The following is a 13,670-nucleotide window of genomic DNA, read 5'->3' as shown; positions in this document are numbered from 1 at the left end:
TTAGCAGACGGGATTCCTCCTCGTGTAGGAGAGGGACCCAGAGCAGGCTTGAAATGGGCAGACCATGGCGAGTACTAGAGGCTAAAATACTGATACGGGTTATATAACAATGGGAGAGGCCACTTCTCGGGAGTCGAAAGGGCTGGGGGGAAAGCACTGAATCGAAGCGCCCACACAGAACGCCTAGGAGACAGCACAGGTTTAGTGCAAAAGTCGTAAAACAAAGGATGGCACAGGCGGAGTGTAAGCAGACATGTACTCGGAACGGGACTTCCTAGCGGCACATGCAGGGGCCCAGGGGCCCAGCTGTAACTCGCCGGGGAGAGCTATGGCAGGACTCAAACCCAGAACCTGAGGGACAACAAGGCAGGGACTCAAGTTGAATGCTGCCCGGCCAACTCAGAGCAGAAGAGGGGACGGCGGGGAGGTGAGCTCTGCTGCGCCAGCCAGGAAGGCCCAGAGGACTTAAGATATCGCCCAGCCAGGCCAAGGGAGCCACAGGAGGCTACCAGATTAGCATTTTCGGCAAACGGGAGGTTCACTTCCTCCCAAGCAGCACAGAAAACCAGGGACCTGACCTGGAGAATGGGAAGCCGTAAAATAAAAGTGTTTGGGGGGTGGGGAGCAGGGAGACCCTGCCTGAAACATTCAGACTCACAAACATGCCTGCGAGAGGATTTCTGAGTCTCAGACATGTGTTTCAGGGACCCACCAACACTCCAGGGGCACTTGGCACCAGATTCTGCCAACGGAAAGCGACAAACGCATCGGAGTCAGTCCAAAAAACTGCCCCACGCCAAAGAGCGCCTCCCGCTCGAGACGTCAAAGGAGAGAACATCTCTGTCCACTCTGCAAGCAGGAGACGTGTGTGTGTGTACATCTTGGGGTCCCCTTAAACGATTCCCCACTGAACCCCTCTGATTCTGCCACCCTCAGCAACCATTTGGGGGCTCAGTCTGGCTCGGCACCCCTCGAAGACTGACCGGATTTTCCTCGCTATTCCCTGCTAAAAAATAACAAATCATGCACGTGAGATATTTTCCTTTAATACTGGGCGGGAACTGCCTTTGCCATGCAAAAAGGGGAGGGGAGAGAGACTTGCACGCTGGACAGCAATAATCCCGCAAGCGTTCAACCCAGAGGAAACCACAGCTACTTCCTTTAGGTAACGGAAGTATGCGACATAAATAAAATTGCCCCTCCACTTCCTCTACCTGTCCCCCACCCCCTGCCAAAAAAGTCCTTTGAATCGGAAAGAGGAGTTAGGCGGCTTGTGCAACTAAATCCCCGGACGGTGTTGCACCCCAAAAAGAGATGTTTCTGCGACTATTGAGCAAGGAGGCAAACGGGGGAACAGGCAGCAATAGAGTTTTGGATGAGAGTCAAGGCTAGTGAAAAGGGGGGGGGCAGGAGATCACTAACCGTTTACACCCCTCCCACGCATCTGCCTCAGGAAATTATTCTGGAGGGCTCACCGGACTCTCCCCACCACCTCCTGCATTGAAACCCCACCCACCCCATTTCCCAGAAGGAAAGCAGCAATATCCACAACGTACTCAGGGGTGGTGGGGTGTCACGTGTCTGTTGCGCAACCCCCAGCACCCCACCCCAAGCTCCTGGCTTCATGCAGAAGTGGCTGTTTCTGTAACCAAAACCGGAGACTCACTAGTTTTGACAGAGGTGGGGAGGAAATAAGAACTATCTATTTACCTTTTCAGAGCGCTTTGCCCAGCCACCGGGGGGGGGGGGAGTGAGGAAGAGGGGGAGCAGCCTCCTCTACTGCCGCCCCACTCCCTGCCTTCCCAAAGACAAACACGGAGAAACCATTTAGTGCAAAGGAGAACAAGGACCGAACTTTGGTGGCAAGCAGAGGGCGAGAGGAACGGAGAGGGCGCAAGGGGGGCTTGTGGATAAAGAGGTCCTCTCCCAAACCAGTGGCCTCTGGAGGGCGGGAGGGGGGAGACGGGGGGTGGGCAGCTGCTCTGTGAGGGTGGAATGAGCCCGGCTCTCAGGTGCGACGGACCCGAGGTGGGCCGCTCCCTGCCTCTGCGGGCGCCGAGTCTTGGTACACCTTTTATTTGCGATTTGGCATGCGCTCTCTCACTCTCGGCGACGCGCCCCCTCTTCCCCTCTCCCCTACAGCCGGTCCATCCGGAAAGTGTCCTCTGTGGCGGGGTCAGCGAGGACCATGTCGGGGTCGTTGAGCATGTGCAGCCCGTCCAAGGTCAGGGGGTCGATTTTGAGTTCGTCCAGGGGGAACTGGGAATCAGAGTCGAAGCTGACATCCCCCACGCCGGCCAGAGAGCTGGTCAGGTCCTTCGACAGGCTGGGAGGGGACTCCCCGGTCACTGGGAGTGGCAGGGTGGAGGGAGAGAGAGAGAGAAAGAGAGAAAGACAGGCAGACCTTTGGTTAGGATCAGCCTCCGTTCCTCTTCCACCTGACCCACTCCTTGGGGCAACCCAGGAGCTAGCTTCAGACGTTGGCAACACACAAAGCTGTTCAGACAGTCAGACCCAGGGTGGGGGACACTCCCAGCCCGACCCAAAGATGCTGCAGGGGATTGCACCTGGGGAAAGCTGCATGTGAAGCCCTGTAGCTAAGCTGCAGCTCTTCCTAGAAAAACTATGTTCTAGCCCTCATGGTTTTCCAACAAGGAAAATGTAGGAATTTGCCTTGTGCCGAGTCCGACCCTTGAGTCCATGTAGCTCAGTTCTGTCTACACCATGGGTAGGCAACCTAAAGCCCGGGGGCCAGATGCGGCCCCATCGCCTTCTCAATCTGGCCCACGGAAGGTCCAGGAAATCAGCGTGTTTTTACATGAGTAGAATGTGTCCTTTTATTTAAAATGCATCTCTGGGTTATTTGTGGGGCATAGGAATTTGTTCATTTTTTAAAAAAATATATAGTCCAGCTATATATTTGCTTTTAATGCAAATAAACAAATGTGAAATTCTCAACTCTGCCTACTTCTTCTGCCCCTTGGTGCTGAAGCAGTTATACCTGTTTTTATTGTTTTTATTATTATACCTGTTTTTATTGTTCTTTTCACCAGCTGGTCTTTGACTGTCATAAAGACTGGTTGATCGATTGCTCCTTGTAGGAGGAAATCAGCAGGGAGGAGGAGGAAACTATCATTTGTGGGCTCCGTCTCTCGCCAATGCCACCTGCTGTTGGGCTCCCTTGCCTTCGGCCCTACCAGCTGCTGCTGTTCAGAAATTCAGCAGCTGCAAAGGTCCAAAGGGTGGCGATGCACAGCCAGTCCCACCCCCCAGGCGCTAAACCACGGACCCACCTGTGAGGATGATGTTTGGGATGTTCCCGTGGCTGGCGTAGCTGAGCTGCTGGGCATCCTGGAGGCTCCCGTGGCTTCCGGTGAGGCCCATCATGGCCGCCTGGGAGTAATTGAGGGTGGAGCAGGGGCTGTAGAGGCTGTTGGAGCTGATGGCGTTCTCAATCATGTTGAACTGCTCAAGCTGGAGGAAGGAATCCTGGAGGTAAGAACTTAATAAAAGAGCCTTGCTGGGCTGGGCTGAAAAGCCGGCTGGGTTCATAACCCACCAGTAAGATGGGTGGGGGGTACAAGTTATACATCATCATCATCATCATCATCATCATCATCATCATCCCAAGGGCATACTGCTCTGAACCATGGGCTGAGCTAGATGACCCGTGGGGACCCTTCCTCCAAGTCTACAATCCTATGATTCTACGTTCCACTTTGCAACCATGGCTAAAATTGTGATTTAGCATTTTGACGCTGCGAACCACCCCCAGATCTACGGACGAAGGGCGGCATACAAATTTAACAAATATTTTATCTGGCCGCCCGATGAACCAAACTTCTCTGGGTGGTGAAGAGTCGAAACTACCAATCCCATTTGAACCTCCAGTCAAGGGGTGCTTGGGAGTCACAGAAAGCGCTCTCACCTGATGAGATAAAGCGTTTGCCTGCCTGGCCGTCATCTGCTGGTCGTAACAGGAATCCCCGAAGACGCTCCCCAGGATAGATGTTTGCTGCAAGAAAGAGGAGGAGGAGGAGGAGGAGGTGAATCAGTGCAGAGAAGAGCCCTTTGCTGAAAGACCGCCCTTGAGGATGCTGAACTGAAGGCTGCGTGGTGAAATCCCCACCCCACCCCACTGGCTAACTACCAACCAGCCCCAGAATGATGAATTCAAGAGCAGGAGGAGATGGGACTTTGGGGGGGGGCACAGTAACCTGGTTTCCGCCTTAGATGAGGGCTATGCCACTGCCACCACCATGCCAGAAACATACAGGCCGGAAATGGAGAGAGGGGACAGAAGTGAATGGGTCGCACATGGTTTGAAGAAGCATGTCTGCCCCAGAGGGTGGGAGAGGGGTAGAAAGGCTTTGATGGATGTTAGTTTTCAAACTGTCCTGACCAACATGTCTGCATGCCAGTGGAGCTATGGGGAGGATAAGGGGCTGTGCTACCCAAAACAGCAGCGACTGAGATGCCCTTGGAATGACAACAAGATTTTTATTCCTGCTACCACTGTGCTTATGACTCGTTGTATCCAATGCTCCTCAGACGCTGATGAGATTTGCTTGGTTGTGGCCCAGTAATATTTTTATTTGTACTCCTACGGCTGTTATTACTATTTCCATCCAATGCTAGTCATGCACAGATTAGATCAGCTTGGCAAAGCCTGATTGAGAAGCTCTCGAATGCTACAATTCCCCAATGCTTCAAAATGAAGGAGGCAAAGCAAAGCAAATCTTTCTAGTTCCTTTTACCCTGCCTTCTAGAGTACCGGTCTCGCAAGGTCTCTTAATAATAATAATAATAATAATAATAATAATAATAATAATTTTTTATTTATACCCCGCCCTCCCCAGCCAAGGCCGGGCTCAGAGCGGCTTACAAGCAATAATAAAAACAAGATGAATGATTACAAACTTAAAAACAAAAATAAAATACAGCATTAAAATAATGGAACATTAAAATATTAAAATGTAGCCTCATCGCAGGAGGAGAAGGAAAAAGAAAAAAAAAAAGAGAGAGAGAGGGAGGGAGGGAGGGAATCAAATTGGCTCCAAGCCAAAGGCCAGGCGGAACAACTCTGTCTTACAGGCCCTGCGGAAAGAAATCAGATCCCGCAGGGCCCTGGTCTCATGGGGCAGAGCATTCCACCAGGCCGGAGCCAGAGTTGAAAAGGCCCTGGCTCTGGTCGAAGCCAATCTAACTTCCTTAGGGCCCGGGACCACTAGGGTGTTGCTATATATGGACCTTAAGGTCATCCGTGGGGCATACCAGGAGAGGCAACCTCATACGTATGAGGGTCCTAGGCCGTGAAGGGCTTTAAAGGTCAAAAGCAGCACCTTGAACCTGACCCTATACTCCACCGGGAGCCAGTGCAGCTGGAAAAGCACTGGGTGAATATGCTCCCATGGCAGAGACCCTGTGAGGAGCCTCGCTGCAGCATTCTGCACCCGCTGGAGTTTCTGGGACAGCTTCAAGGGCAGCCCCGCGTAGAGCGAATTACAGTAGTCAAGCCTGGAGATGACCGTCGCATGAATCACTGTGGCCAAGTCAGGGCGGGAAAGGTAAGGGACCAACTGCTTGATGCGGCGAAGGTGGAAAAACGTCGCCTTACAAAGCAGGAAAGGCCTAAAGAGGTTTTTTTGCAAAAAAAAAAAAAATCCAACCAGGTTGATTCTGCCAGCCTGGTCCTGCGCTTAAAAAACAGCCGAGACAGGCAGCAGCGAGCGAGCCTCCTCTCCCACTATCGACCTAAATTCCTGAATCCCTCTGCCCTAACCTTTCTCTGCTGGGCTATTATAATCCGACCACCTCCTCCCCACCAGCGGGTCTATGAGAAACCACTCTCATTTTACAACTGTGCAGCAGTGCAAAGTGATACAGATGCATTTTTTTAATAAAAAATTTGCTCCCCTTGAGGATCCTTAACTGCACTGTTTTTAATAACTTTGCCAGCAGAGACCGGGGAGGTGGGGGGTGGAGGAGACATGATTAAACGGGAAGGGCTTTTTTTCATCGCTTCAGCACTTTGGGATCCAAGACCTGGCCTCTTCCGCTGGCTGCGGAAGCCAAAGGCTCTCTCTGCAGAACCGAAGAGGGAGAGGGGCTTGCTAGCTTTTGTTAACTGAATGGCTGAGCGCTGCAGCAAGAAAGGCCAGGAATTCCCCTCAATGCCCACGAGCTCCAGCTCCTTGTGTGAGGGAGAAAAATGTTTTCTCCGGCCACTTTCTCGTTTTGTATAGGCTTCTATCCCATCGCCTGCTGCTCATCTTTTCTCAAAACTGAAAAAAGACAAATGCACACACTGGAACCTTTCCTCATAAGGTTGGCTCACAGCTTTCTTCTTCCTGCATGAACCTGTCCCCTGCAAACTGTGCTCCAGGTCTTCTGGGCCATCTGAATCGAGGCAGGCAGAGAGAGGGGGATGAGGCCACATGGCCTGGCACCCTCCTTTCGGCAGATGCCCCCTAAACCTGGCAGGAAGGAAATGGAGCAGCCCCCTGTCACCACCACCTGGTGTTTGGTGGCAGCGAACAAGGGTTCCGTTTTGCTATGATGGCCGACAGCCGCTGGTGCTCTCTCCACCACACCAGCAGCAGCAGGCGGCATTCAGAGGTAGAGTGTGCCTGAGCAGGGAGGCCCCACATAGCTAATGTGGCTAGGTGTTGGTGCTCAGTCTACTCCTCCCCTCTGTAACAACCAAGGGCTGTAGCCAGAGTTCAGTCGTCCTCCGAGCAGACCTGGGGAAATCAAATGGGCATGACTCACTTGGGTATACTGATTTCCGTAGGTCGTGCTCAGAGGAAAACTTGCTTGGACACGACCTCGGTTTATTTACAAGGCTATCGAATCAAGTGGCCAGACCCGTACATTAAATTTAATGTAGGGATGAGGGAAAGGCCGTGGCCCTCCAAGGCGCTGCTGGACCTCAACTCCCACCTCCCCTTGCTGTTGCCTATACGGGCAGGGGATGATGGGAACTGTAGTCCAGGAACTTCTGGAGGGCGAAAGCTTGGCCTTCCCTGATTTTCTCCACACAGAAGTTGCACTGATGGCTTCAAGTTACAAGAAAGGAGGTTTGGACTCAACATCAGGAAGAACTTTGACAGGGAGAGCTGCTTGACAGTTCTTCTTGTTCTCCTTCCTTGGAGGTTTTTAAGCAGAGGCTGGATGAGCCCTCTATCACGGATGCTTTGGTTGAGATTCCTGCATTGTGGGGGTTGGACTAGATGACCCTCAGGGCCCCTTCCAACTCTACAATGGAGGCGTGAAAGCTTGGCCACCCCTGATTTTCCCACCAAGAAGCAGCAGCACCCAAGACTGCCTGAAGTCTCCCGCTCTGCGCTGCTTCACCCTTTTAAAACCCTTTCTAACTGCTGCTGATTGTTTTAACTGCTCCCACGTTGTGGGATGAGAGCTGGGAACGAGCGGTGCTTTGCTTTCCCTGAATACGAAAGTACTAAAAGGTTTCATGTGCTCCGGCTGCCGTCAGCTGCGTGGGTGATTAACACGATGCCTACGGCGGGTCTTTGCTGTGCACTGACTTAGCCGACTTGTTCCGGGAGTGTTAGCAGGCCTCCAAACCCACTATTTGCCGTTTGGGTCTGATTCTCTTCCAAGGTACCAGGGGACAACAAAGTCTTTATACGCACACTTAAGTCGCACATTTTGATTCTTCTTTTGGTCTTTCAATACAATTTTTAACTAACCCTCTTCTCCCTATGGATTTCTGAAACTCACTTTTGGAACTCGGACTGTGTGTGATGGATTAAGAGCTCTGTGTTAAGGGCTGCAGATTCTTTCCTGTCTTTTTGTTACTTGGCCTGTTATAAACCTAGCAAACATGCTTATTTGGGGGGGGGGTTGCTTCTTTTAAAGAACCTGCGCTCTCCAGCCCAGCCGCCACGGGGCAGCTGGGAGTTTTAATCCAAAACATCTGTATACCTGTCTACTCAAAAGTGGGTCTCTGTGTGTTTAATGTAGGACAAAGCACAGGAACCTCATGGCACTAATAATATTAATAGTTATTATACAATATCGCTTCCAGTGACCACTGAGAAGCTGAGTAAGATTCGTACTTAGTGCAGAAAACAGTGATGGGCGATACTGAAGAAAACCAGAAGCTGCACCTTGTACTCTGAAGTGTGTTGTTTACAACTTAACAGCAGAAAGTTGCCACCTTTCAACTCATGTCATCTCAAACCCACTTATATAAATCAGTGTGTGCATTGGGGGGGGGGGACCTCTTGGATTATCATAACAGTCTGCACATTTAGAAAAACCTATGCGATAGCTGAAGCAGTATGAATCTACCAGCATTGTATAGGTTCAGTGCAAACCCTATTTTTACACTTTATTTAAAAACAGGCAAGCACTCATCTAGACATAGCTGGAAGCGAGGGGCGTATTGCTTTTGTCTGTTACTATGTGTATTTGCGTTTTTTATCATAAACCGTCCTGGGATCCTCAGACGAAGGGTGGTATAGAAATCCAATAAAGATATATATTTAAAAATTGGACAATGTGACATTAAGAGGAAGTGGGGAGAGAGAGAAAATAAGACGGACCCACTGAGAAGTATGGAAGCGGAAGGCAGAGAGAGAGAGAGAGAGAGAGAGAGAGAAAGAAAGAGAGAGAGAGAACGCACACACACACACAGATGCAGTCAGTCCCTTACTTGAGGGGAGCTGCCAGGAGAGAAAGCTTGATTGGAGACAGGAGAGGTGGGAGACTGGTTGGCCGGGGAGCCAGCATTGTTGCGGTACTGCTGGAGTGAACCCTACAGAAGGACATAGAGTTAGAGAAAGAGAGAGAGAATAGGGTAGGGGGAAGGAGAGAAGGCAGATGAAATCACAGGGTTCTTTCGTGGAGAGAAAGAGAAAGAGAGAGAGAGAGAGAGAGAGAGAGAGAGAGAGATGGGAGGGAAGAAAAGCCCTTGTATGAACACCCAGGGAGTCAGCTAGTACCGGTTAAACAATGCCCCGAGAGATCATGGACAGAAAAAAGTGGGGGGTACAATCATTTCTGGACTTCCTCCCCGGCTTCCTGGGGAGCAAGGTGCAGCCAGGAACCATACGCTATATTCCAAATGCCTCTGCTCCTTAGAATGACAGGAAAGGCATTGAGGAGACACAGCTGGTTTTTTAAACATCCCTTTCCTGGTCAGGCTTCTCCCAAAGCTCCTGGAGGGAAAGGACCCACGTGGACGTAAGAAGAGTGCTGCCACTGAGTCTGGCCAAAAGCCCATCTAGCCCAGCCTCCTGTCCTCACCAGAAGCCACTGTGTCGGGTGGGGAGAGTTGCCATTCTGCTCAGGTCATGCTTGCTGGTTTCCCATGGGGGCATCTGGGTGGCCCCTGTGAGTACAGGAAGCTGGGCCAAGTGGGCCCCCTTTGTCCTGATCCCGCAAGCCGGACCTGAGCACAAGGACACCTTCCCCTCCTGTAGTTTCTCCCAGCAACAGGTACTTCTATGCATTTACATTGGAATAAATGTGCATATATTTATCTATGCAGGGCTTAATTTCAGTGCCGCCCCCCCATCTACTAATGAACATAAGAGTAGCCTGTTGGCTCATTGGCCATTGGCCTGATCCTCAAACAGGGTCTGAGCACCAGGTCTCCCCTCCTGCTGTTTCCAGCAACAGGGATTCAGCAGGATGGCTGCCTCCGACTATGAAGGGGGAACCCTGCCAGCACGGCTAGTAGCCATCAGTAAGTCCTCTCCTCCACCTTAAGAGGTGTGGCTGGCACACTGCTTTTGCACTTGGCTCAGCCCACTACGGAGAACACAGTCCCTTCTTTCATTCTCTCACACCTGCATCTAAAATTGGGGACATCTGTGCTCAGTGAACTCTCTACTCCTGTCTTGCAGCAAGGTGCTTCTCCCCTGCCCACCCCGATCTGTCCAGGGGATGTAATAATAATAGTAATAATAATAATAATGACGACGTTGCTGGGTGTGGTTGCATGCACTGAAATCCCAGGAGAAAAAGGACAGGGTGTGTGTGCGATTTCGGACTTCCTGGGAACCTCAGTGTCAAACGCTAAACACACAGACCTCACTGGTGCAAAGGGTTGCTTGGAACAGTGTGTGAAGCTAAGATCAGTGTGTGAACCAGATCAGGCCAGTGACCCATCTAGTCCAGCGTCCTGTTCTCACAGTGGCCAACCAGATGTCCCCAAGCGAAACCTGCAAGCAGGATCCGAGCACAAGAGCAACTCTCTCCTCCTGTGGATTAGACCCCCAGGCCTGAGGGTCGGGGCGGGGGAGGACCCCTAGCCAATTCAGAAGCAGGGTGTCAAGAAGTTGGCATCATTTAGAAAGGCTGCAGAATTTTCTGGTCCCCTGTCTTTAAAGAAGAAAGAAAAGCCGCACATACACAAGCTCTGCTTCGTAACACTAAAAAGAGCAAATGCTTCCGCCGACCGCTCCAACGCGTGAAGAGGAGTTTGGGGAAGACAGAAAGGGGCAGAAGGGGAAGGCGGCAAGCTCAAGCCTTAGCAAAGCTGCTCCTGCATCCTCTATGGTCAGTGGGAAGCTCAGGTGAGGCAGGTGAGACACCTCCATCCACTGAGGACCCCGAGGCTCGAAGCCAGGAACTAAACCCAGCCTTTGTCATTCACTGCGCAGCGACTCCCAAAACCCTCCCACCCTCCCAGCTAGCACAACTGCAGGATGCCAGATCAGTGAGAGGGCCTGCTGTTGGCAGAGGCTGAGGTGGGAGGCTCCCCAGGAGAAGCAGCCTTTGATCAAGCCAAAAGCCTGGGGTAGAGGGCATGACAGTTTCCTGTACATACTGATAATCCACTCGGGCTGACGTCCCGAGAAGCCAGCATGCCCATTTCCTTTTGCCAAGACAAGGAAATATACGGGTGCTGGCAGCTCTCAGGGGCTCCCCGAAAGTCACCCTGAGCAGAACAACAGAGCGCATGGCCGGACTTGGGAGGCAGGCCTGTCCTCTGCCTTGAAGCTGTTACCTAAAAGCCTGCTTAGGAACGCCCAACACAGGCCCCTTGAAATTGCAGTCCTTTCTCCTAACATGCACCCTTTGGAGAAATCTCTGTAGCGACTCATTTCCCAGAGGCGACCGGGAGCAGGAGCAGTGACTGCCAAACTGGGTTTGGAAGCCATCTGCTTTGTCTACAGAGAAGCAGTTCAAGTTCTAAAGAGGTCAGGCACCTGTGAAGTAGATGGCAGGCCAACACTTCTGCAAAGGTGGTTGTGCACCAACTTCTCGCTGCCCTATTCCTGCATGACCCAGGAGATCTTGCAAGCCCTCAGAGTGCACACCCACCCAGACCTAGACCCACCCCCCCCAGGGCTCCCTACCTTGCCCGCCCAGCCCTTCCCCAGTCCAGCTTACCGAACTGATGTCTATCCCCATGGAGGTCTGGGTCTGGCTTCCCGGCGGAGACTGTGGGATTGTGGAAGGGACGGTGACGGAGAGCGGGGGCAGCTGCACCCCTCGCTGCAGGCCAGACGTCTGCATCAGGGAGGCATTGGACGGGAGAGCGCTGGCGACCTGGGTCTGCTGCTGCTGCTGGGCGCTCGTCTGGGTAAAGAAGGGGTAGGGCGGGAGCTGCTGCTCCAGGGAGAGGGCGTCCATTGCCACGGCCTGGGGAGGGGGACAGGGCAGGAGAGGGCAGTGAGGAACAGCCTCCCCTGGGTCACAGGACAGGCAGGGAGGCAAGGGCGCTCTCCTTCAGATGACCCAGTCCCAGAGCAGGGGTCCCTACCAGTGGTCTGTGGAAACAGCCAGCACCGGGCAGAAATAAGTGATGCTCAAACGTATGTGTGCTTGTGTGTTTGAAACGTTCCAAAGTGCCCAGAGGTCTCTTAATAAACTTTGAGAATCTTAATCTCAGGGTCATGGGCTGGAACCCCACGTTGGGCAAAAGATTCCTGCATTGCAGGGGGTTGGTCTAGATGACTCTCGGGGTTCCTTCCCATTCTACAATTCAACGATTCCAAGGCTAGGATATCAAGAGTTGGGATATGAGACAGCCAATAGTGGCGCATTGGTTGGAGTGTTGGACTGGGACCTGGGAGACCAGGGTTCAAATCCCCACTCGGCCACAAAGTTTGCTGGCACCAGTAACTCAGAACAACATCAGATCTTTTTTGCCACCCCTCTTCAGCGCCAGCCTTTCTGTCAAAACTAGCACTGGATCATGGAAACCCCAGACCCAAGCCTCGTCCGCCTACCCCACAGCATGCTCCCAATAAAAGCAACCCCCATCGCATCCCTTGCGTACCTGAGTGATTGGCGACAGAGGCGAGAGCGTGGGGGAGACCTGCTGGGGCTGGTTTCTCCTGGAGTCTGTGTTCAGCGAAAGGGGGCCGGTGGGTGGCTGTCGGTGCTGCTGGGAAGAGGCCTGCGTCGTCGTCATCCCTGCGGCAAACGGAGGGAAACGTCAGCACACGGGCTCCCCGTCACCCGTTCCCATGCCAAAGGGTAGTTCTGGCAAGGCTAACCCTGAACACGCTTATTTCTCCACCACATCTCCAACCTAGGTTGGATTTCATATGTGGTGGAGGTGTGAGGAAATTAAGAAAATTTGGATAGTACTACATGAAGAACTAAAGAAGATGTTGAAAATATCAATAACAAAGAAACCAGAGACATATCTCCTTGGACAGATAGATGAAGAGATATGGGGGGAGGGTTTTTTTCTATATGCAAGTACAGCTGCTAGAATAGTGATTGCTGCTAGGTGGAAGTCACAAACTATATCCACAAAGGAGGAATGGATTTGTAAACTAAATAAACACGCTTCAAAATACACAATCTGGACTCCCTCGGAAGGTGGTGGACTCTCTGTTATTAGAGGTTTGGGTGGCCATCCGTCAGGGGTTCTTCAGCTGCGATTTCTGCATTGCAGGAAGTTGGGCTGGATGACGCTTGGGGTCCCTTCCAGCTCCTAACATTCTACGATTCTATGGGCTCTGTATAAGGCAGCTTCTTCAGAATTGCCTACAGTGACAGATATTCTAAGACTGAAATTCCCATCACTCTTGGCCACTGTCCAACTGGGGCTGAGTCCAACGACTTCTAGAGGGCAGCAGGGTCCCCCAGGCCTGGTCTGCAATGACTGGAAGCAACTCTATGATCTCCCTCCACCCGCATGGGCTGAGAACTATTACCATGCTCAGCTGTCCTGGCAACCTAATAAACTCAACTCCCAAACCAGATGACCCCCTGGGCAGCGGGAGAGGGGCTAAGTCAGGTTACATCTGAGGCTGCAGCTTCATTTCCATCCTGCTGCATGCAGAACGTGCCAGGTGTAGACAGGGCATCCTACGCATTCTGAGATGAGCTACAGGGTTTCCATCCTATGTTATACTCCATTATATCCTAACGTCCTGGAACTTGCATGCATTAGTGGCTCCCAGTACGTTTCCGAGCACAATTCAAAGTGTTGGTACTGACCTTTAAAGTCCTAAATGGCCTCGGCCGAGTATACCTGAAGGAGCATCTCCAACCCCATTGTTCTGCCCAGACACTGAGGTCCATCTTCGAGGACCTTCTGGCGGGTTCCCTCCATGTGAGAAGCAAAGCTACAGGGAACCAGTCAGAGGGCCTTCTCAGAAGTGGCGCCCACCCTGTGGAACACCCTCCCTGTTTAGGGAAGCTTTTAATGTTTGAAGTTTTATTCAGTTTTTAGC

The 13,670-nt window shown here is 52.0% G+C and overlaps 1 protein-coding gene across 7 annotated transcripts in view; it reads right to left on the bottom strand.

The window, feature by feature from the left end:
* Nucleotides 1-1,026: 1,026 nt before the first annotated feature.
* The window catches only part of CRTC1 (CREB regulated transcription coactivator 1), a 50,030-nt gene continuing 37,386 nt past the window's right edge, over nucleotides 1,027-13,670 (bottom strand). Inside the window, exons 9-14 of one of the 7 annotated variants that reach the window (XM_081846192.1) lie at nucleotides 12,260-12,396; nucleotides 11,368-11,619; nucleotides 8,681-8,782; nucleotides 3,929-4,015; nucleotides 3,294-3,474; nucleotides 1,027-2,348 (exon numbers count right to left, since the gene is read on the bottom strand). In XM_081846192.1, coding sequence (XP_081702318.1) covers nucleotides 2,137-2,348; nucleotides 3,294-3,474; nucleotides 3,929-4,015; nucleotides 8,681-8,782; nucleotides 11,368-11,619; nucleotides 12,260-12,396 — 971 coding nt within the window. In that variant the 3' untranslated portion in view covers nucleotides 1,027-2,136. Of the gene's footprint in view, nucleotides 2,349-3,293; nucleotides 3,490-3,928; nucleotides 4,016-8,680; nucleotides 8,783-11,367; nucleotides 11,620-12,259; nucleotides 12,397-13,670 lie in introns of all 7 variants that reach the window. The other 6 variants (XM_081846198.1, XM_081846193.1, XM_081846195.1 and 3 more) reach the window with 6 other exon arrangements.

This window comes from Podarcis erhardii, assembly GCF_964252035.2.
Source record: "Podarcis erhardii genome assembly, chromosome: 18".
NCBI classification, from domain to species: domain Eukaryota; kingdom Metazoa; phylum Chordata; class Lepidosauria; order Squamata; family Lacertidae; genus Podarcis; species Podarcis erhardii.
The sequence above is the reverse complement of the archived record's forward strand: the minus strand, read 5'-3'. Positions and strand labels throughout refer to the sequence as shown.